We start from the raw sequence: 24,738 nt of genomic DNA, 5'->3' as shown, positions 1-24,738 counted from the left end.
AGGTCACCATTAGAATTGTTATCAAAAGTGATTGGGTAGGTTGATTGCAAAAATTGTAATTTGTCTCAGAAGCCACATTCGTTAACCTTCTTTTGTACTTTGCTATTCATAATATATTTAGTGTTGCTCATATGTTTGTGCAATTCTCTAATACAGTTCTGTTATACTACAACTGATTGTCGGTGACATTTAATAATTCAGATTAGAAAACCTACAGCTTGCTGCAACTAATCATTAATGTGTAGGGAAGGAAGATTCAATAGATCTAGGTTGGCTTTGCAGGTTACAAAACAAGGACTCTGATGAAAAGATCAGCCACCTACTTTGACAAAGCTTAATCTTACAGCATGAAAAAAGCATCCAGACTCCTCTTTTCACCTTCTAATTCTCTAATTTTCTACTACATACCCTAATTCTCTAATTTGTGTCATATCAATTTTGGGTTTATGGAAAACATTCAAAAATAAAATAAATTTGTAGACACACACTTTTAAATCACTTAAGACAAACATAATATAACAAAATAAATATTGTAAACATAAATATAAAATCAAAGTGTCAATTCATAGAAATAAATATTTCAAAGTTATGTGCTATAAGATTTAGATATATAAGCAATCGAATATATGTATATTTCTATAAATTTCATATCTAGCTATATCTGTATCAGGGGATCAGGGGATCTTGAAAATTTGTTATATCCATATCCGATGCTGTATGCATCTCCATGCAACTCCGCTTATATGGTACACCTTTTTTTTTGCCTCACCTCTCTGACTATCTTCAAATCCAATCCCTTCCCTTCTGCGGCATCTAGTGATGATTAGTCTTCATGGCAAATATGGTTGAGAATGGTTCTAAATTTGATATTGTAATCAGTTTTTGCATGCCCCAGCTGAGATCTGTACATTATTATTTTGTAATTTATTCCTATGAAAGAAACACCATCAAGCTGCGTAAGGCATGTACACGATTATTTTTCTCTTTTGCATGTGACTATATGCTTGTCAGAACTCAAATGGTGGCAAAACACTTAAAAATTTATTCCCATATGAGGATTAAATGCATAAAATTTTCATTAAGTCTCACATAAATCAATACAAGATGAGAAAAAAAAGTTAGCTTACCTTGTTACTCCAGAAAACTTGTAAGCTTCTATAATATCATTGCCCGAATACACTAGACCAGCAGTCCTAGTATCTCCATCAGCCCGACCTCGTGCAATTGCACCAATGGCTTCTGAGAGGCAATTATTTATGGTCTGTAAAGCCATTGCAAATGCCCCAACCCGTTTTTGAATTTCAACAGACTGCAATCATTAAGAAAATTAGAATATAGAATAAAACAGAACATTGGATAAATTTACACAAAACATGAAGATATAGTATGCAAACATTGGCAATGTGTAAGGTTCTGGAAGTACCCTCAATACTGAATTTATATTAAAAACACAAGATAGAATGAAAGACAACATAGAGAATGACTCAATACAATCAAATTTACAAAAGTATATAAATATTGGCAATGTGTACAATTCTGAAAATCCACACAAAACTGAATATACATTAGAAAATAATACATAGAATGAAATGTGGCACACATAGAACAATTTAGGAAAATCAAATTGTAAAACAAGGAAGACAGTGAAGCCAAGAAAAGCATAGCAACAACTAACTTTATGTGTCAAACTTTAGTGCTCACTACAAAGACAACAAGGAATAGCAGTTATAAACATTCTAAATATCATCAATGCACTACTTGAAAGTGGAGATTACCTTTTAGGCAATCAAGAACTAGATATAGCTGCAAAACTAAAAAGATGTATATACATTCTAAATATCATCAATGCACTACTTCCATTTTATGGGCACTACAAAGAAACTGCTTGAAAGTTGGACTTACTGTGAACATGGTATATTATTATATACCATATTCCCCTAGTGATAGCATACCCACAACATTTCCATCTAAGTTAAAACTAAATACTATTAGATTACCTATCGTATTGCATTCAGTTCCAGCAGCAACTAGTTGAAAGGCATAGTTCCAGAGGGATATTCCCCCTCAAAATGCTACAATTTCAAAACAGGGACGGACATAGGGATAAAATGTCCCCCCACCACCATCACCAGAGTAGGGACATGTCCAGAATGCCCAGCCCCTTCTCCCTCCACCATTGGGGACATTGATAAGATGGCTTGCAGAATTTAAGAAGTCACTAAACTGTCTGGGAAACTCCAGGAAGTCCCCACATTCTGGGCAGCATAATTGTCATTTCTCATTTCTTTATTTGAAAAGCATTTCAAATAAAAACCAACATTTCTTTATGTCATGATGACAATTTTGATTTGTGACAAAGCTTTAAATCAGTGTTCCACGGGGACGCGTCCCCCCCTTTTTGGCCGCATCTCGGAGACGGGGACGGGGACGCGACGTCCCCCGCCATCCTACCACCGCCACCCAAGCGCCACCGGAGATGGGGAGACGTCTCCACATCTCCTTGAGAAACGTCAAGGCGTCTCCCCGTCCTTCGAGAGGTGTGCAGACGTCTCTCGAGGGATGGGGAGACGCCCAGACGTCTCCCGTCGCCCCCACGTATATTCAAAGTTTCAAATTAAAAATTTTTTAAAAAGTGAGTTTTTTGGGGGTTAAGGGGTAACCCTAATTGGACGTGGGCCAATAGAAAAATAACACCCGATGCCCCTTGACCCCAACTTAGGGGTACTTCTCCCAAACCCCCGTCGAAAAATATAGGGGGAAACTAAAAGATCCCTAAATAAGTCTTTTGCTGCCCTGTTTACATTTTAATTTAATAAAATATATTTTGGAGCCTTTTTGGTGTTCTTAGAGACTAGACAGAAGATGCAGAAGAGTTTGTTTCTTTTGTCTTGTTTTTTGGTGATGGGGTTTGCAACATATGACAAGAAACAACATAAAAAATGAACTGTAATCAAGAGATCAGCTTCTGATTTTTTACATGACAGCAGATTACAATCATCTAGAAGTGAAATAACATTCACATGTACAAGCAGAAAACATACCAAGGATCCAGTGCTAGGGTTTGAGCTGGTTTGCTATCCAGAAAATGGATACAAGTTGAGAAGGGTGATGTAGGAGCAGATCAGTGAATCCAATCTGTTTATTCTGCCATAAGATGAATTACCAATAACAAATTGGGCAAGAACCCAATTACCAGCTGGAAATCCAACCTTTGCCAGGCAAAATTATACAATTTTGACCTTCTTTTCCCGCTGTTTTGCTCACCCTGATCACAAATCTAGTCAGTTGATTGTGAATTCTTCCACACTACCCTTTCTAATCCCAACAATGAGATCAAGCACAAGAAATGGAGTTAGAACCCTCCATTTAATTTAAAATTGATGCACAGCCCTCTAGAATGGTACGACATAGCCTGGAATGGTACGGCTGCAATTATGAAACCCACACTTGCTGTAATTTCAAAATAAACTACTCAGAACTGATGTATCATACCTAATGGTGATTGTTGGGCTGGTTTTGTTGCTAAATTGACCCCCATTGGGTCTAGACAAGGCACATCCTTGTCCCACGTGGGCAAATTAGTGGGTACACCTCCACTACCAATGCAGATCTGAGGGTTTACGTCCTCCAAACACCTGCAATTTCTGCTGCTAATGCAGAGCAGAGAAAATCAAAAATAAAATAATAACCAATGTTACCCCGAGTTTCCGGGACGGGGATGGCAGGGGACGGTTGGAAGCGTTTCCAGGACGGCAAATTTTTTTGCCAAATTTGGGGAAGGAGGGGGACGGCAAAGGGGACCGCTATATAAAATATAGGAAAAATTTAAAATATATAGGAAAATTTCAAAATTCTAAATGTTCATATGAAAACATGGATAAAGCATGCATACATACATTTTATTCATATGAAAACAATAAAACATGGATATAGCATGTGTATGATACTATGAAAAGTTGAAAACATTTTAGAATGTAAATTCTGAACATACAACATTGTTAATACTCAATAGACAATATGCAATTATGCATTCATAAATCAGAATTTCAATTCATTCACATTGTCAATATGCATATCATAATAGATATTAAAGAAATAACATACAAAATGTCCAAACAAAGAGGTTAAATTTTCCCCACTTCTATCGACGCAGTTTCCCCCCATATTTTTCAATGGGGGTTTGGGGGCAACACCCCCAAGGTGGGGTCAAGGGGCATTGCCCCTTGCGGGGTCAAGGGGCATTGCCCCTTGCGGGGTCAAGGGACAACTCGCGATACAGGGCCGGGTCGAGGGGCAGCGCCCCGCGAGGCCAAAAAAACTTATTCTTTAATAAAGGCGTTAGGTGTTATTTTTCTATTGACTCGCCGAGTTTGGCGATTTTTGGGCGATTTTCTAATCTCTGTGTCAAAATGCCCAAAGGCTACACTGCTGCCATATAGTTTCATTGTCAAAATTATGAATTAAATTAATAAATTTAAAATTTAATTAATGTTATCTTTTAATTTTTTTATTTTTAATAACAATTTGAATTAATAAGGGACCTATCTTAGAAAAAAAAAAATTTAAATTGAAAATACAACTTTTTTTTTTTTTTTTAATATTTTTTAATGGCCTTAGATATGGGGGACGTTTGGCCGTCCCCGGGACAGATTGGGGACGTCCCAGTCGTCCCCGGTCATCCCCGGGACGTACGTACTTCCCCCAAAGCTAGGGCAAGCGTCCCCCCGTTTCGGGGTCGCCCCCTCAAAATACAAGGCAATTTGGGGACGGGGGGAAACGTCCCCTGGCCGTCCCCAAGTCCCCGAAACGTCCCCAGGACGGGGACAAGGGTTTTCAAGTCGGGGACGCGTCCCCGGGTAACTCTGATAATAACATAATGCCAATTCCCTCCTCCAAAATGTCTAATAACCTTTTCCAAAGAGTGGTGTAACCCTAAATGGAATATCCAACTAAAAAAGCATATTCCTTGGCATCTTTTAGGTCCACGTACCTTAAAGGCTTAAAGGCTTTTAAAGAATGACAAGGGTCCCACCATGCCATGTCATTTAAGTGATTTGAGCCACTTTATTAAAAGGTACGCATAGCACTTTATTCAAACATAAGCCTTTATTAAAAAAAGAAACTTAGGCTTATAAAGTAACTTTATAAAAGTTACTTTTTCCTTATTAACTTTTGACACTTTGAAATTTTTAAGTGTCTTTATTCATCAAATGCAATGTGGAAATTGCATCAAAAAGATGGGGACATGACAGAAACCGCACCGATAGAAGTAGGGAAAATTTAACCTCCGAGTCTGATTAGGCTCTATATAACAACACAATTAGCATTGAAGAAATCTTGGTATTTAAATTTAGTATTTCAAATTTCCTATAGTTTCATTTGAAATGTAATTCTTATACTGTTATATTGTCATACATCTTTTCAAAACTAGTTTTTCAAGTACTATATGTATATGTATAACTATATCACCACCACCACAACCCCCGCCGCCGTCCCCAAACTCAGGCCGTTGGTCCCCCCGTCCCCAACGCCGGTGGAACACTGCTTTAAATAGACAATCCACATGATGGCATATACAAATGGTTGACCTTGGAGGAAAGAAGGAATATTTACACGGGGCAAAATAGACATTTATATTTATAACAGCTGTTACTGTTTTTCTCTACTTACTTGAATGCACATTCTCTAAGCTGTTACTGTTCTTATTTCTGCCAATTGCTGTAAGACGTTTCTATAAACAGATTAAAAATTCATGAATAATGAAGTTCATATATTTAACTCCATAGCCCTCAGCATTCAGGCCAGTCAGATGCCACAGCTTCAATGGTCAGAAATAATGAAGATTTGATGTCCGAGAAAACATAGTGAAAAAATCATGCCCAAATTTGGGTCCATGTTCCTCCCATCTCCAAAACCTGTCCCCAAAACCCCATGGAACAATGTTATAAGGCTCCCATCTCCAAAACCTGTCCCCAAAACCCCATGGAACAATGTTATAAGGCAGGTTTTCCTTGAACCATATTCCACTTCTACCCTGTAATTTCATGGTGTGTGGCTCATGTACTTTAGGTGCCAAATGAATTAATACAATTTAGAGCAGTTTCCAAAGGGCTAGCACAACATAGAAGCAAATAAAAAGTCATAAATAACTCCAATGTGTCCGACTTAAATTCAAATGCAACCTTCCCTGAACATAAAGTGTCTAAATTATGACAAATACGTCCAACTTGCTTTTGTGAAAGACAAATATGACAAACAAACCCAAAAATCAGGGATTTATGCAGGGTTTTCTTGTTTTTGCAACAGCCAAGTCTTCCTCTTGATCTCACCAGGTACGAGCAAGTCCTGGCAGGGAAGTCACAAGTTTCACAGCCAACTTTGTTCATGAAACATAGGCAAATTGCTTGCCTTGCAAGAAAATTGGCAAGTACACACCAACTTTTATATCTATTTGCATGTCCTTTGAATTCTAGGTTGTGTAGGAATGTGATTTTTAAAAAATGTTTTAATTTAAAGCTAAGTTACCGGTTCGGGTTCGAAGAACCCGGTATGCCAGTATGGCAAAATTTTGAAAAGGGGTTTGGGTTCGTTTGGGTTCGTTAGTACAAAAACATGTAAATTATATATATATGCAACCTATAAGCATGAATTAAGATTAGCATGTCACATAGCATCATATAAACAACAAAACCAACATAAACTTGTAATCATAGCATCATGATCATACCATAACAGCATCATATACATCAAGTTTAATATCAAAATGATAAAATATTCAAGTATCATTGTTTCAACTTTCAACAATTTAAAGTTTGATCATTAAATGGATTCAAACTAAGAACATCCAAGTTTAATTTTTCAAACTGAGGACCTGGATTTTGCCAGCAACGCCCCCAACGGGGTGCCCCTTGCGGGGGTCTGGGGGCAGCGCCCCCGCCGCCAACACCAAATAACAACCTTCAAACCCACACGGAACTCCATGGCGTGCATCAGTTTTCTGCCTTTTTAAGACGTCTAATTTTCTGCTTTTTAAGGTTATAACTTTCACTTTTTACAAGGCAGAATTGAAAAAAAATTAAATTTGCATTGTTTTTTGACTTTACGGGCCGCCCAGGTTCGACTGGGTCCACTCGGGTTCGACTGGGTTCGACTCTGGGTTTTTCGAATCCAGGTCGAACCGGACCCATACCAGGGGGGCCCAGAGGTGAACCCGGTAACCTAGATTTAAAGTAGTAAGAAACACTACTAAATAGGAATAAGTTGACAAAACCATTTGTGTAATCACATGCACCTCACCAGCTCAACATAGCTTTCTTTTCAAAGATTATTAATGTAATTAGTCAAACAATCAAACACTCTACATATTTTAATATGATTTCAATAAACCATAGCATGATGCCAAGTAAGAAAGCAAGTCTGACCAGCACACAAACATTTTCTGACACGATCAGAAGAACAATTGACCTTATTCAAGTTTTTGTAAAAAATCAGCTGAACCTATCACATGGATTGTCTCAACATTGTCTATTGTTATTTATTACAATAATTGTAAGAGAAAAGCATGATCCTGATAGGACTGTAACAAACCAAAGAAAAATTTTGTCAATGTTGAATTAGGGTAGGGTATCATAAAAGCATCTGTTGGTAACCAAAATAGGTCAATCGGCTAGCAAGTACGCCAAGAAAAGACAACACAGAGAGCTATCTAAATAAGCAACTAAACAGAAAAACCATTATTCAATTTGCTAAAAGTAATAAGTGTGTCAACCAAGCAAGGCAGAGCCCTTCAATGCTGGAAATTACATGAATACATAAAAGTGGCTATCAGAGTAGAGTCTCATCTATGTTGCCAGTTCTGGTTTGGATCCTAGTTAAGTTGGTTCATGGATCTGTGAAAAACAATAGGGGCTTATATATATATATATATATATATTAAAACATAAATATTAGAGTATATAAATATTAATAATATAATATTATAATAATTATTAAAAAATATCTAAATATATCATGGCTCCCTGCCACACTGAATCGGAGAACATATCTTGTTTGAACTGGACCCAGATCCAACGACTTGGCCCACGGATCTAGTAAGATAGAGTCTCGTGATACAGAACATGAACAAGCTCTACTCTTCATCAAGTTCAAGAGAGAGGTCTGTCAGATCTGTCAAGCATTCTGGAATTCTTTTGGCCTTTGATCCCAGAGAAGTAATTCATTATTTTTCTTATCTTCATAGAAAACAGCTAACATTTACCTTGTCATAAAGGCCAGACTCTTGACAGTGCCGAGCAGCTTCAAGCAAGAAGAGGTGTTGAGTTTGCCTATCTGGTAAAAACCTTCTCAAAGCACCTTCTGATCCAGTCCCATTAGGTCCAAGAAGAAGCATAATTCCCCCCTCCCTTAACAAAATCTCTGTCAGAAGTTGTTTCAACATTATCTCTCTTTGTCTCTGCTGATCAACACTGGTGTGGCCCATCCATGAAGGAGCACCACCTCCCATGGCAGAAGCAGCTTGTGCATAGTATTCCAATGCTAGTGACAGGTTACCTAGCCTTACATATAATGAACCATATTGCTGAATTATGCTCGCAATTTCAGCAACAGCATCCATTATCCCAAGCTTGTGTCCACTTCCAACTCCCTCTGATAAGACTCCATGATCAGCCAGGGCAATGGAAATATGTACAGCATCAATATTATAACCTTCATTGCCAGCTTCTTTTGTGAGATATTGAACAGCTAACTGCAGCTGAATGCTTAATAGTAGCACATATGGATAAACCAATGGGTCTTTCCCATTCTTCGTGTAGTATGATGGCTCGAACTTGTTCAAGTAGTTCTGAAGATCTTCTAAACTATATGGTGCCAGACCTTCTGGAACAAGTGCTAAGGATGAACTAGCACCCCCAGTGTCTCGAACAACAGCTAACTTGAACCACAAGAAATCCTCAATGGTGCTGAACAATGTTGGAAGGTCTCTAAGCAACCGGTCAATTTGCTGGCGGCTACCAGAGACAATGGCATACAGTAGCAACTTGTGTTTGTCATACCCAGCCCTCCCAGCACGATCTCCCAGTCTTAACATGCGTTCACATTCTTCTGCAACCAATGTTGAAGTTCCTGAAGAAACCATGCCTCCACTTGATATCCATTCTGCAAGCTGGCAAGGAAAAGTAAAATAAAGCAAATAAATATCCTGTGAATCTTGAACTCCTACTCAAATTGCATTAAAAAATGAGGGACATACCTGTGGGGCAAACATTTGGCTGACTCTAGAAGACTGTGCTACCGACCTGGCTTCATCATAATAACCAGTCCTCAAGCAAAAGTATATCTGCAGAGAAATTCCATCATTCTTCTTGTGCAATTGCCTTCACCAAAGAATATTCACTCCTCAAATTACATAAGAAAAAACTCAGCTAGAAATGTTGCACTTTGAACCAGTATTTTTCACAATTATACTTAACAAAGAACAGTTGTTTCAAAGCATCTTAAACAGCAAAGTATTCTGCCAAAGAAAAGAAAGGGAAATAATAACAAATGAAGTAATGTGATGAACTGGTAAAACCAAAATGATCAATAGAAAATCACTGAAGAACTCAAGATGGCATTTTTTCACAGATCCTTCCTCTGTTCATATCAAAGCATAATAATTGATTTTTGACCATAGCCTCCAAAAATGCATACTGAACAAATCATGACAAGGAAGTGGACCCCAAACAACAATCATATAAACAAAACCACATCATCAACAGTTCAAAGCTTTTGTCCCTTCTACTTTTACAGATCCTTCATTTTTTCATATCAGAGCATAATAATTACTTTTTAACCATAGTGACTCCAAAAAGCATACTAAACAAATCACAACAAGAAAGCAGGCCCAAAACACCAATCATATACACAAAACCACATCATGAACAGTTCAAGCTTTTGTCCTTTCGGCATTAGGGACCAAAAATCTACCAAAAATGAAAAAAATTAAAATCATGGCAAAAATCATACATCACAAATGCAACGACTTAGGGATAACTTTAAGGAGTGCATAACTGTTGCTAAATTGCATCCTTTGGAACCAACTTGGACATTGCACAAACATCTCTTCTTGTAGCAAAGTTCCATCGACACAGATATAGATACAGATATGGGTACGGCCATTTTCAAAGACCCCCAATATGGATACAGCTGGATACAACACTCATAAAAAAAACATAACTCATATATTTAACACAATTACTAGGTTACTTGAGGAGACTTTCATTATTTTAAGAGCAATAGACACATAATTGCTACATAAATAATATAAGTTGATTTAACAATTTACAATATGCAAAACATAGTGAGTTGCATTGAAAGATAACCCAAAAAATGGGTCATTGAAATAGAAAAGCATTTCATTGTTTTCCTCATTTGGTGTCGGTTTTATTTATACCAAAAATAAATTGAAAAAATTGCATGATTGGAAGTTTTTTTAATTTGAGTTTAGGAAAATTTACATCAATTTAAATCACCCAGTATACGGTATCTGACGTGTACCTGCACCGTATCGTATTTGTATCCATATAGGATACACAGGTACGTGCACCCGAAGAGGGGGCAGATGTGTATCCAACTACTCTGTCTTGTAGAGATTATGTGATATGAGTATCATCTCAGAGCTCTTTATTATTGCCATCATATAGTGCAATGAAACAATTGTTGGCCTGTATTGGACAAACCACGGAGTTCCTCAATCTGTCTAGTATTTACTAGAGATCAAAAAAGGCTTTCTTTATTATTGCCATCGTGAGGTGCTATGAGTCAATTGTTGACCTGTCTTGGACTACCCATCGACTCCCTCAATTTGTCTAGTATTTTCAAGAGATCAAACAAGGCTTTTTCTCTCAGTGACTTCTCTTAATGGAATTACAGAGATGAGCAAAACTTTCTTAGGTAAAGCAATCTTATTGATGAAGATTGCACCTTGAGTGTATCTTGTATTGATCATGATGCTTTATTTTTCTGAGATGAGATCCTACATTCTCATTGTCACGAGGGTTGCAGTGTGAATTAGATACCCCTACTCACTTCTGCAAGCTTTGCCATCTTCTGGTTAAGCATAATTAAACTAGGGCCATGATCTTCCATACTTCTGAGGATGCTCTTTCCAAGTCACAATTCCCCACCTATGCAAATTAGGGTATCTCACAAGAGACTACACCTAATTTGGGGATCAGTCTACACTTTCTTTCTTCAGTCTAAAACCTGTGTTTGCATGTGTTATTTATGCCTTTGCTTCATTTTAATGCAGCAATGCTTTCAGGTACTTCAGGTATATCACTTCAGCAAAATCATTACACACACCACTCCTGATAAAAATAATGTTTGTGGCCACAGTTCAGGGTCTATTGATTTGGAACATATCAAGACAGACCAATCTTATCATTCTTCGCTGTCTATACTGTTGTAAACCAATGGTTCTTCAATGCATTGTTCAAGCTTAATTATTTACCCACCTTTTTGTCTTGAAAAGAACTTTAAGTTTACGTTTATTTATTACAAGCATACACTCAATCTTTTGGCATGTTCCCTCCTTGGGTCTCTAAAGAGGAAGGCCTTGTCTGTACACTAAAAAACTATTTCGCTCATTCAATTTATCAGCATACCTATAGAGAGACTTTCTTGATTATGGATGTCCCCCCCACCTTCGTCCTACAAAGATTGTGATCAACAAATTGGCCGAAAAATATATTTATCAATATATCAAATCAGCACAACTCTCATTTCAATATAATAATATTAATAGTGTCTGCGATGTCGCTCCGGTATGCTCCGCAAGCTAGGGCTTCTGTGAATGGGCAGTTTCGTGCCGGAAATCCTCCTGGACGGGGGGGCTCTCAGCTGGGCTTCCATGGTGAAGGGAGATTGCAATGGTGTGGAGTCGCAACGAAACTGGAAAGGCAGTTTTGGGGCACTGCGAAACCAAAAGGGTTTTGCTGTTAATGATGGCAGTGTCTCTAACCGACGGGATCTAGGGTTTTCCCGTTTGTGGCCTTGCTCAACGTTTGTACGATCGATGGGGAGAGGTGTCAAGGGTAGAACGGATCGATGGGATCACCGTCATACCATGTGGTGAATCTGATGGTCTGGGAAATTTGGACCCCGCTGCTACAGCTTTGGTTCTTGCGGCTAAGCCGGTTACTATGAAGTTGTCGGAGGAGATTGAGAAGGAGGTTGAGCGTAATGAAATGGTTTTTGCAGCTTTAGGGCTTATTGGGCGCTTTAGGGGTCTCTGGCCAAGTCTTGGTGATTTGCATAAATGGATTTCAATTCATTGGGAACCCATTGTGGAAAGCTGTGTGCAAATTTACCCGCATGGTTGTGGAAAGCTGTGTGCAGATTTACCCGCATGCTCGTGGTTTTTACGTTGTGGTCTTCCAAAATGTGGAGGGCAGAAACAAAGTTCTTGGTGACGGTCATTGGTGTTGGGAGGACAGTCACCCTTTGATGCTGAAACCTTGGCACCCGGCTTTCAACCCTGAGTCACGAGTCTTTCGATCGTACTCCTGTTTGGATCAGGCTTCCAAACCTTCCAATGCAATTTTGGTTTGATTCCTATTTTGAAGCAATTGGAAATTCTTTAGATAAGTTTTTCATGACTGATGATGACTCCCTAAATTTGTTGCATACTACTTTTGCTCGTTTAGTAGTTGAAATTGATGTATCTAGGGATCTCCCTTCGGAGATTTCCATTTCATCATCAAAAAGTAGTTGGCTTCAATCTGTGGACTATGAAGGGATTCCTTTTAGGTGTAGGAGATGTTTTAAAACAGGTCACAATGTTGATTCTTGTGCTAGGTGTAGGGTGAAGCAACCAACATCATGGTGGAAAGAGGTTACCCCACAATTTTACACGGTGGATGAGGAGGGGGATCCGAGCACCCCCCAAGATATGGGGGGTTTGATCAAAGATACCAGTGAAAAGGCCGTAGAGCCAACAAATAATATGCAAGGTGTAGCTTGTGGCTCGGATGGTGTGGTGGTTGGCGGTGCTCATTTGGGTTGTTGTTTGGTACAGGTTGTTAATGTATCTGAACAAAAGATGGAGGGTGGTTCTGGATCTCAGGGGGGTTGTGTAGCAGGGCTGGTTGATGGGCCTCAAGTTGCTAAGGAGTTGGTTGATGTAGGGGTTCAAAATCTGAAATTACTGGAGAATACCAAAGCGGATGGATGGATTGAGGTGAAATGGAAGAAGGATAAGAGGGGAATGGGGGGGAGTATTTGTATTGTCCCTTCACAGGAAGGGGGAGATGTATCTGGGGAGGTGGCTCCCTTCTTTAAGCACATTCTTATAAGTTTTTTAATTAAATTTTGTATGTGATTTATTCAAGATAAATAAAAAGAAAACTGCACTTCCTATGCTAATGATAGTCTTAAACAAGAAAACCCGAAATAGGATGTATCTGAATAGATCAACTTAGAATAGCTATCCTCTAGTGATGGCCATGGCTACAAATAACTAGTCCGATGCTCTAACCATGGTGATGGTCATCATAACGAATATTAAAACCCTAATGATCAATAACAAATTAGTAGTTACCAAAATATCTAGATCACTCAAATTTGACTTCTTCATTGGAAACTTGTAAAATTCGAAGCCTAGGTTTCACTAAAAATTTTATCTTGATAATTCATCCTTCGAATGGCTACTTGACAAAATATTGATTGCAGCACCTTAAGCACCATTACACAGGGAGAAACAGATTTCAAACAAATCTGCAACTTGTTTTGGGAGTCCTAAGTTTAATCACCTTCCACACATTTTCCTCTGACAAATATCAGACTATTGATCCTGAAGCTCCTTGGATGAAGATTGAAGTAAATTATAGACTCTTGGTTTCATATGTTTTTTCTTGTGATGGCTGAAACTTCATTAAAAGTTGCCAGGAAAGATAATTCAATCATTGATGGAAAATAAAGGCCCAAAAACAATGTGCTAAGACTCAAACTGCAACAATCTGATTGGAAAACCCCTCTCCAATGCCACATTGCAAACTGAAACTGTTGAAAGTCCTCTTGCTGATAATACTTGAAGACACATAACAACTCTTTGTCAAGATGTTTGGATATGAGAAAAACTGCATTTCAGGGAACGATTTTTCGAAGGCTATTTGAGGGGATGGGAGAACGCATTTTGAGGAAGGATTTTTTGGAGGCCATTTTAGGGGATGGCAAGGGGATGGCTATTGTTAAAAAAAAAAAAGAATAAGTTCTATGAATACAGGGAGATTTCAAATATTTCTCTGATAAATTTGATAAGGCATTCATCATGTACATTAGAGGTTTTTAATATATAGCATTACTAACATTAGAGTTCACGTAAGAGTTGAACAATTTTTTTTTTAAAAAAAACTTGCATAACTCATTGTCAATGTGCATGTCAGGGATATCCCATTGTGCCTTATAATATCATTCATTGAGCTTGAAATAAAAACCATGTCAACAATTTACATTGTGAGAGTGGTGGAATGAATATGCTCTATAAGTGCATTAAAATCCTTATCTTGCACCATTCTTGTGGTTATCAATTCTAGTGGTAACAGCGTCGTGGCATTTTTGTGTTGTGAATTTGAAAGGTAATGTTATATTCCTATTATGGAAATGATTAAATTGGTTTTGTTTGCAATTCCCAAAGGTGGTGTCCAAATGGAAGTGGGACTTCGCTTATGGCCAGTTGTTAAAAATTAAAATATTCAATGTTCGATGTATTAAACAATGGAGACGAAGTCTCCTTAAATAGATAAATACAAGACGATGTTTCTAAATGAAACAATCGTAAACTGAAGCTGAAAATAGAAACTAACTAAATAAACTAAAGATGACTAAGAAGACTAAGATGACCATTAAAGAAACATTACAATATTCTAATACCCTCCCTTAATGGTCATGTCATCGTTCTAACTACCCAGAGAAAAACAGAGAAGGCTGCCCCCTTCTTCTCAAAATGTTCTACGACATGAGCCTGCCACTGACCCTGTCAAAATCTGGAAAACTTTTTGATAACATAAATCGTCCACAAACTTTTGCAGATGAGCACGATGCCCCAAAACAGACTGCAAGAAGCCACGATTTTTGAGGAAAAAATCGTCAAACCCAAAAACTGAAGATTACAAAGCATCGTTTTCTTTCAAGAAAAAATGGTAAAAACCCAAAGACAGGAACATCTGTTCAGAAGTTTTCTAAGGGAAAAAATTTATTAAAACCCACCAATAATTTTTTAAGGGAAAAAAATTATGAAAACCCATCAAAACATCTCCAAGCGACCAAACAAAGAGGCAGATTGTGTGCCCTAGTCGCGTTTTTCCAGGGAGATGAAGACATCGAACAAGGTCTGACTCCACGAAGCCCTAGACCACAAGTACACAGGATCTGAAACTCTAGGTTGCAGAATGCAGAATACAAATGCAGGTTGCAGATCTGAAACACACCAGTCGCGAACAAAAAGCAAAAATTTGTGTGCACGAAAAAACATAGGAAAACCTTCACGATCTTCATATGCAGCACCCAAATTGCCCACGAACACAAATCTACGAACCCACAAAAATTTTGAATTATAGCTCCAAAAGAGTACACAAAATTCTGCATGCAAAAATCCTACACGATCTTTGCCAAGAAGACGAGTCAAAACCCTTCATGGGTTTGAACACAGAAACCCACCTTTGCAAATCCATACCAAAACAAAGAACCAGAAAAGCCTTCCCATAATCCTGAGCCCTCCTGTGAGGGAGACATGTTCAGACCGGCTTTTGATACCATGTTAAAATATTCGATGTTCAATGTATTAAACAATGGAGACGAAGTCTTCTTAAATAGATAAATACAAGACAATGTTTCTAAATGAAACAATCGTAAACTGAAGCTGAAAATAGAAACTAACTAAATATGACTAAGAAGACTAAGATGACCATTAAAGAAACATTACAATATTCTAATACCAGTTTCTACTAAAGATTAACATATTGCCATAATTCTGCATTTCCTGCTCCTATACACAGAAAATTATCTGCACTTTTGGCCATGTTACTGGTGTTTCCTGTGCATTAGCATTTAACTTTTGCTGGTTTTCTTTGATTGCAAAACTTTTCTGCACGCATTCTTCTGTGCAACTGAGCAGCTGTACACATTTCCTATTCAAAATGTTGCACTTGCAGCAACAACACTCTGAGTAAATCATTGCTGCTCATAGAAGATCGGAGGACTACATGGATTTTACTTCAATATGTTTTCCTCATACTACTACTTTCAGGTTTTTTTGGTTTTCCTCCCCTTCATTCTAGCTTTTATCTTTTCTTTTCTGTTTTTTTTCTTTTAAAAATCAAAACCTTTTAGCATGGGGACAGCTGGCCATCCCCAAGATGGCTGGACATCCAGAAATCCCCAAACAATATCCACATTTTTGAGACGTTTCTTTTTTTGGCAGGGGGTAGCGGATGGATGTTTCAGAGGAGTCCCACATCCCCAGAAAGTTACTGGTACAGAAACAGGTCAAAAACTGCTGTGGACTTGTCCCCATGGAACATAGGCGGAAACTCTTGAAAATTCACCACAAATTAATGAAAGAAAAATTGCTAAAGATGATTGTAAAGGTTACACGTTGTTGTCACTGCCTACAAATGTTCCTCCAATCATGAATAATTGGTGTGGCAAACTTTCCACATCATTTGAATGGGCCACTGACCTACTGAAATACTGACACAAATGCCAGAGTCTGCAACAAATATGTCGTGGTGCGCTCTTTGAAACTATATGATACTTTTTTCTTTTGTCAAAAAACCTACAATGCATGCACTCATAACCTTCAGAATTTATTGATGTTTAAATATAAAATTTGCACAATTCTTGTTATGCTGCACCCAAGTCTGAAATGACCATTTTGTGTTTTTCAAATTTTGCCCAAAAAAAGTTGTGGCATGCTCTTCAGCTGCTAATGGGCACTTTTTCTTTGTGTTAAAATAATCTATTGGTCAATTCCCTTTATGGCATGGGCTTGACAGGTAAATGACCAATTTTTGTTGTTTTTGAATCACTTTTGACCATAGTGTCCAATGGCACATGCCATGGACTCAACTCACCTCTTTTTATGTTTCAATTATTTTCAGGCAAAACCATGTCAAGCATTGCTGCTGATCTTCTTGGCCACTTTTGGCTTTTTAAACCTTCTGTCCAAAAGTGGAATAATAGTCAAAACACAAAAAAATAGTATCAATATTTTTTGTGTTTTGCATATTTGTAATAATAGAATCAATATTTTTTTGTGTTTTGCATATTTTGTTAGAAAATGGAATAATAGCATGCGCTGAGCCGTATTATGTTCCTTGACTGTCCATCATTTCCATTTTCCAGACCCTGCAATGACACACTTCACCAGTATTGTTCTCCTCATTGAATTTTTAGTGATGTTTATCTCCAACATGGTTTCTCTAGAATGCCCAAAACAATAATGTAAACTTACTATAATGCTTGTAGAAACCTTTCCATCGATATTTTATTGGTAAATATCTTACACACTGCTGAAATGATGTGTCCTAACAAGCAATGATACCTGCTGCAAGTTTTAAAATGTTTTGCCGTGAAAACTGACTCCAAAACTTGACACTGTACAAAAAGGAAAATTGTATGGGTACAACAGAAGTCTTCAAAAGAACTAGAAAAGGTTTGCATTCCTTCAAACCAATTCGCTAGCCTTAAAACCAGTTATAACTGGCTTGTAAATGCATATCTAAATACAGTAATGATGCGCTGCAATAATGAAATACAAATCAAGAGTTAGGGGAAGTCAGCTTGAAATTATATGAAATTTTCCACACTTAATAGCCTCAATTTTAAAATCTAAAGGACACTAGGTAAGCCACCTTTACCTGTCTATCCAATTTCTCCCCAATAAAGGCCAGAACATTTTATTTGATTGGCCCCTACGCCTGCAAACAGCTTCTTATACCTCTTATAGGTACTTTCAATAATCATTGAGATAATTTTAAATTTAACTTCATTCATATCATCATATGCCAGATCAAATATCATATGATCAATACAAATAATTACATACAATTTTAGTGCAGCCTCTAATCTCACAAGCGCCAATCATATTTAATCTATAAGGATCTCCGAAGATTCAGGGCAAACACAAACTGGGGGTTGTCATCAGGAGGCAGTTTCAAAGTTGAAAGCAACAGTTTTGTGGCTGCCAGGGCAGATCCATAATCACCAGGATGGTCTTGACTGAAAGAAAGTAGTGATTTCATTGCAACATACTCATCAGCAGAGGAAGTGAACAGACACTCACAGCTTTTGGCACTTCAATCCCCAGAGAAGGTTTCAAGTGCACAGGAGGACTCCAAACAACATTAAATAACATAACAAGCACTAGAAAGTCTAATACAAGGTTCTGAAGGTTGGAGACAGATTTTGTATGCATCCAACACAATGGAAAACTCAGCTCCAGTACATAGGAGACTTGACAGACAAAACGAACAGCTCTATAGTTGTAATCCCCTCTTTGTAAATGATTTTCCAGGCAACATAATACGGTAGAGTTGTTATTTGAAGATGCCAGCTGCTTTTTCCTTCATTTCTGGAGGCTTTCTAGGGTAAAACTGAGTGTCTGCACTTCTGTTTAGTTGATTTGCTTGAATTGTTTCAGTTGTTGCACAATCTAACCAACTTCCAAAAGCTATTTGATATTCTAGTAGAACATAAAGGTTTTTGACAAAATTATGGATCAATATCATTTACGTCTATGGTTATTATGGACTATCAAGAAGAAAATCCTTAAACATAGAATTTAAGTGAATAATAAATATAGTTTTCTCTTAAAGCGTTATTCTCCTCCTATAATAAAACAAAACATTCAAAAGCAATTTCAGCTTGCATTTTTGGGCAAACTTGAAGTTAATGTAGCGGCAAGGTAGCTGCTATTGTCTTAAAGAAATTATTATACTGACTCACTTCAACCAAATTGAGTGATTTACACATGGCTCCAAAGAGGAAAACTGCTACAAAGATGAGGTGCTGGTTTTTCAATGTTTTGTAATAAGGTATCAGTTATAGTGTTTGTTATGAAATAACATGCTTGACATAACATTACTGTCATGTCATGTGACAAAAGCATTCTATGTCAGCAATACTTCGATTACTAAGTTAAATATTAGTTTTGTAAACATTTATTGTTTAAGAACTCATTTTTGTGGCTATAAGAATTATGAAATGTCACATTCAAAAATGTGGAGTTCCTCCTCAATAGGAGGAGGGCACTAAACCCACTGAAGAGGACAAACTATTTTGATTAAAGAATGTATGTCTTAATAAATAAGTAAGTCCCGACTATTCAAATACTTGCTAGTTTTGCAACTCAGTCCTGTACAGCAATTTCCTTAACACCAGGGTGCATTTTCTGTTTCTATGTTCTCATATCAATTTGACTAGAGCCCCAATTGAGCACCTCAACGTGGTAAGAGTTCTTTTCAATCGAATTGCTCCATTACTCAATATTAATTTTTGAAGTTTACAAAAGAGACTGATGCTAATTCCTATGTGGGTCTCTCACAAATGGTTGCCTTCATCTACCCAAGCAAGCTATTAATGCAGTCAAGATCTCCCAAGGCAAGGACTAGTATCTCCATATCTGATGATACTACAAAGTCAAGATACAAAGATGTGATTATATCACATTTGATCAGAACATATCACAGACTACATACTCTTCCCCTGTTATGTCTTACTCTTAAATGCCCCTCACCTTGTTCACTCCTCTGTCATTATCATAATTTGCAAAGGCCCCGTCAAATCAAGCATCCTCTACAATTAAATGAAGAATGAAGTAAAGTGGGTCTCAACTGATTGGAGGAATGCTTTATTTGTAAAGGACCAAAATAATTACAAGGTATGGTGGTTGGAACTTGCAAATGAACATTTGCACCTCCCATCCACAATAACCTTCTTGACAGACTCAATTTTGTCAATGTCCTTCAATGTAATGCATTGTTCATTACATGCACACACCAAGGGGTCCAATAGATGTCCCTGTAGATAGACTTGATAAGTTCGTTTGTTGATCTATACACATGCTGCATCAATAACCATCTGCACTACACTATGAGTACCAAACTCAATGGCACCTCTCAACGTTTGGAATTGGAACTCTGCATCCTTGTGTTTTCCTAAGCAATCAATCACTCTTGAGAAGTAAGACCTAACCTTAAATGAAACTATAATATCAATGTGTAGGCAGTGTCTAATATTTGTCCAACCATTCATGATGATGTTGCAGCCATGAGAGACCTATATAGCCTTTATATCCTCCAACAACATATTCACCTTGGAATAATGTCTATCTAAGCAAGTGGTCTAAAATTATGTCTCCCTAAGAGACATATAAATACCTACTTTGGCCATCTTGGTAATAGCCTCCTTGAAGGAAAGAGAGCAAGCGACCAAGAATGGAATGCCATTGGCAAAGAAGAGTTTTCCAAGGGCATCATCTTCCTCATCATGAGCCTATGAATAAAAAATGCCCATTAGCAAATTGGAAGTTGAACACGTGGCTTTTCTTTTCCCCTTAGACCCCACTTTGGTCACCTAAAAATAAGCAACTATAGAAAGTGTGGAACTACAAATCCAAACAGTTTTATTGGGTTGGGAGGCCTTCGTAAGGCATCCTGTTAGGTTTTTAGTTAAATTAGAATGTTACTTTTGTTTTGCATTATTTTCTGTTTTCTTCTATTTTAATGTATGGCATGGAGATACTCTAGCATTTGCAATATGATGAAGTCTCAGAGATGTTAAGGAATTCTCCCTACACAACCAAAACCAAGGGATGTCCCTTTTGGGTATCGCCTAACATCCCTCTGTTCATTATAGGTGGTCGTATTATGTTATGTTATGTTATCGTGTGTAATAATGGGTTATGGCAGTTAGTTAGTCGTCCTGAAGGGGGCAGTTGGACGCGACGGTTGGTCGCACCCCTTCGGGTATTATATATTGCATACCTTTCTTTCTTAGTATCATCATCATAGTTGTATCTGGGTGTAATGTTATAAGCACTTGATGTAGCGAACACCCTCAACCATGTTATTAACGTAATTAAAAATAAGGATGTCCTCTTTTTCAGGATTGCCATGGAGATGTCCCAATAATTTTAAGAAACACGAAACTAGGGAATCATCTCCTCCCCATCCACAAGGAACACTCAAAGAATGATTGTTTTAAATCATCTGAACCTCTAATACAATGTCCACAACACCAATACTGAGAGAATGCATTGATATGGCCAGCTAGTACCTGCTCATTGGTAACTTCACGATGTAGCAAAGTCCTATACACAAACCTATGCCTCCATTGGCCATCATAACCTGAAAAGTTTTAGATAAGTAAGGCAAGCAATTTAGCAAGCAGCCAACTTCTTGTCAAGAAAAATTATGAATATTACTTGAGAAAATAGAGACACCAACCTTTCACTTTTTGATATAACTTTGGGTTCGCAATGTATGAGATGCGGCAAGGCCAGCTAAGGCATGCAAAAAAATGGTGGTCTAATCTAGACCCTCTTCATCTTGAACATCACCTAGAACTTCCTTTGAGTTCTCCATTTCCTTAATCTAAAGCATTTTCTAGGATGAACAATGTAAATTGGCACATTGATGCCCCTTGAAACCCTTCTTATATTTTTACATAAACCCTTCTCCTAACATTCTTTATATTCATTTTGGGAAATTATAACAGTGGAAGGAAGAAAATGATCAATTCTACTGTTATCTTTTTCAGCAGCATTCAAAACTAGTCTTTTGGGAACCTATTACATGTCCTAGTACTTTTAAATTATGCTGTATATAAATGGCCTTAGTTATCCCTAGAGGATGAAAGATCTTTACATCATGCCTAATGCCCTCATTCAAATATCTGATGTACAGCTCAAATTTTACACAACTTGGATGGGCAGCTGATATGGTAATTGTTTCAGATGTTATCATAGTGAGTTGTGATCTATTCGGTGAACTTATTTCAAGTAGAGATTCCATATCCAGATGCAGAGCTCCAAAAGTAATCTTCTATTTTCTTGTGTGATTGGAGAGAAAATTATTGGTGGAGCTAACTTGACCATTTTTTTACACCAAATCCATTAAACTTTTTGACCTCCACTTCAAGCAAGGTTTGATTATCTAGTGCAGGGAATCTAGAGATTTCTTATACAGGACTGTCAAATGAATGTGGCTAACGAATGTGACCTAACCATGTGGGTATGGACAATGGAGCTGCTCTCTTGACCCTTGCAGTAGTGGCTGGAAATTGTTTGAAAAAAATAAGATAATGTTCCTGGCAAGTCCCAATTAAACTATACATGCCAGCTATTCCAATGGATAAAGAAACCAAAAAAAACAAAAACCTTTGCTTGAGATAATGCTCTAAGACCATTTGTAGGGAAACTTCTTGATGAAATATGCACACCAGCATAGAAGCTTTAATTCATATTTAAAAATTCAAGAGGCAATACCCCATTGCATTGCCACTGCCACAGAGAAACGTCCTCTTATAATAGTACTCAAAACACTGGGCATGCTTCCTCGAATGCACAACTCTTATTTATAGGAAAGATAATAATATATTTACATACTACCTAAATTATATGGGATACAAGAAAAGGATTAAGATAGAAGTGGGGCAAACATAAGAATAATAAAGGACGAAACATGATAGAAGAAAATAAGAGATAGGAGGTGGGATTTATAACAAGCCAAGTCTACAAGACCACAGATAGGGCCAATGAGACCATTAGAGCTTTCCAACAGAACAAGAAGACCCAATAATGTCCTATAAGGAACACCAAAGACCATAGATGAGACTATCATTTCCATAGGCCATTACATGCAGCTGTCTATGTCTTGAATGCAAGATTTATTTAACAGGGGTCATCTATTACTAAAACAGAGGTTCTAGGAGGTCTTCACAAATGCATTGAGAGGATGGTGCCTCTTGTTAAGAATGGAGAAAAAATACAAACACAGAACCAATGAGAATCTGTTTGCTTGTGCAGTAGCAACCAAAAGAAAACCATGCAAACAAAACAAAACAAAATTGATCTTTTAAGTTCCAAATGATAAATGAAAATGCATCACAATGCATATATTTAATTCTTATCATGTGTGCAAATTCACCTTGAATGAAATGTCATATCATTTTGAATTGGAAAATATTTAGTGGTTGACATAGTGCATACCTGCTGCCATGTGGTGTCCACTGGAGGATGTCTACGTCCATCTGATGCATCGAAATCCAGTACAGGATGATCCCTTAGACGAACCTGAAATTAAAACTCATTGAAATGTTACAATACACTTGATACTTAGTCATGAGGTTTTATTTCATAATTTGTGAAATCTATCAACATTTCTGCAATTGTACTTATAAGGTCCTCTATAGGTTGGCAATTAATTCAGAATGATAGGGAACAAGAAATGTTCATACCCTCAGAAACGCTCGAATCCGTTGTAAATTCCCAGTAGCACCTCCAAGGGCAGCCTGCAATTTAGTAATCGGATAAATACTAGGCTAATCAGAAAGTATAACAGAGTAGCTTACAAAATTCAAGGATGTTTACTAAATCTCACAGCAACACATTATTATTTTCTCAATATATTAAAATTGTGAGAGAAAGTAACTCAACAAACATAATGGGCATTGTCATCAAATAAATCAACATTAGTAACCTAGTCATACGAATCTGGTGCAATTGCCTAACAACTCCAGAAGCATGTGCAAAGAGGTCCAACTTGATGACTATTTTTGCAAAACCCTACAGATTATTGCGTCTCTAGTTTTTATGCAAATGAACTTATCCAAGCTCAGTCCAAACCAATTATTTAATGAAATATCCCCTGTAGTGAATTGACTGAAAAAACAAGGAATATTTACTGAAAACTTGACTCTTCAATCTGCGTGTTATGCTGTTTGGTATTTGCGTGTTATGCTGACAGAGAGTCTCAGAAATTTTCAGTCTGATATGGAGGTCATGCAACATATATTTCTCGTGATTTAACAACTATTACTAACTACTATTGATTGAATGTTTACTAGGAATGCATATACGACCATCTTATGATGTTTTATATAAGATTAGGCACACACACATGAACTTACAGCTAGCTGACATTATGACAAACAATTGGCATACATCCTCAGAAAATCATGAATGAAGATGCAACCAAATACTCCTTCCTTTCTTATTTCATATGATGCTCAAATAGGACATTACATTGACAGCATTATGCTCAAACACATTGACCTTCAATAATGAACACTTTCAGGTTTTCTGAAGACAAGTGACAGCTATGGACTCATGCATACAAACTCAGATTACAATAAATTAACAATGCCAAATGAACCTGGAATATAGCGCCTTGAAGAAGCAAGCAATATCACGGACTAGGGAGCTTCCAATGAGTCAATTCGTCCTCCTTATCAAGTCGCCCCTGCTGCTGCTAATGGAGGTCTGATACATTAGTGAATGACAGCTGCAAGTTCTCCAATCTTCTTCCCAGAATGATCACCTTCCCTTCACCAATGTAGCACTATTTTTATTGATGAGATTTGATGCCAAATAAGTGAGATATGAGCAAAATCGAAGGTATAGGCTGACTGCTACGATTTTTATTTCAGACTGATATGGCACTAATCTTTCCACAAAAACACCTGCAAATTATCTCAAAT

The 24,738-nt window shown here is 37.4% G+C and overlaps 1 protein-coding gene across 2 annotated transcripts in view; it reads right to left on the bottom strand.

Moving 5' to 3' along the window:
- Positions 1–24,738, bottom strand: part of LOC131072721 (nuclear pore complex protein NUP93A) — a 94,984-nt gene that overhangs the window by 9,672 nt on the left and 60,574 nt on the right. For both annotated transcript variants that reach the window (XM_058008967.2, XM_058008968.2), the window contains 5 exons: positions 23,497–23,550; positions 23,249–23,332; positions 9,251–9,337; positions 8,258–9,163; positions 1,128–1,309 (listed from right to left, as the gene is read on the bottom strand). In XM_058008967.2, coding sequence (XP_057864950.2) covers positions 1,128–1,309; positions 8,258–9,163; positions 9,251–9,337; positions 23,249–23,332; positions 23,497–23,550 — 1,313 coding nt within the window. The remainder of the gene's footprint in view (positions 1–1,127; positions 1,310–8,257; positions 9,164–9,250; positions 9,338–23,248; positions 23,333–23,496; positions 23,551–24,738) is intronic.

This window comes from Cryptomeria japonica, chromosome 5 (assembly GCF_030272615.1).
Source record: "Cryptomeria japonica chromosome 5, Sugi_1.0, whole genome shotgun sequence".
Lineage (NCBI taxonomy): Eukaryota > Viridiplantae > Streptophyta > Pinopsida > Cupressales > Cupressaceae > Cryptomeria > Cryptomeria japonica.
Note: the sequence above shows the minus strand (reverse complement) of the source record. Positions and strands in the feature narration are given on the sequence as shown.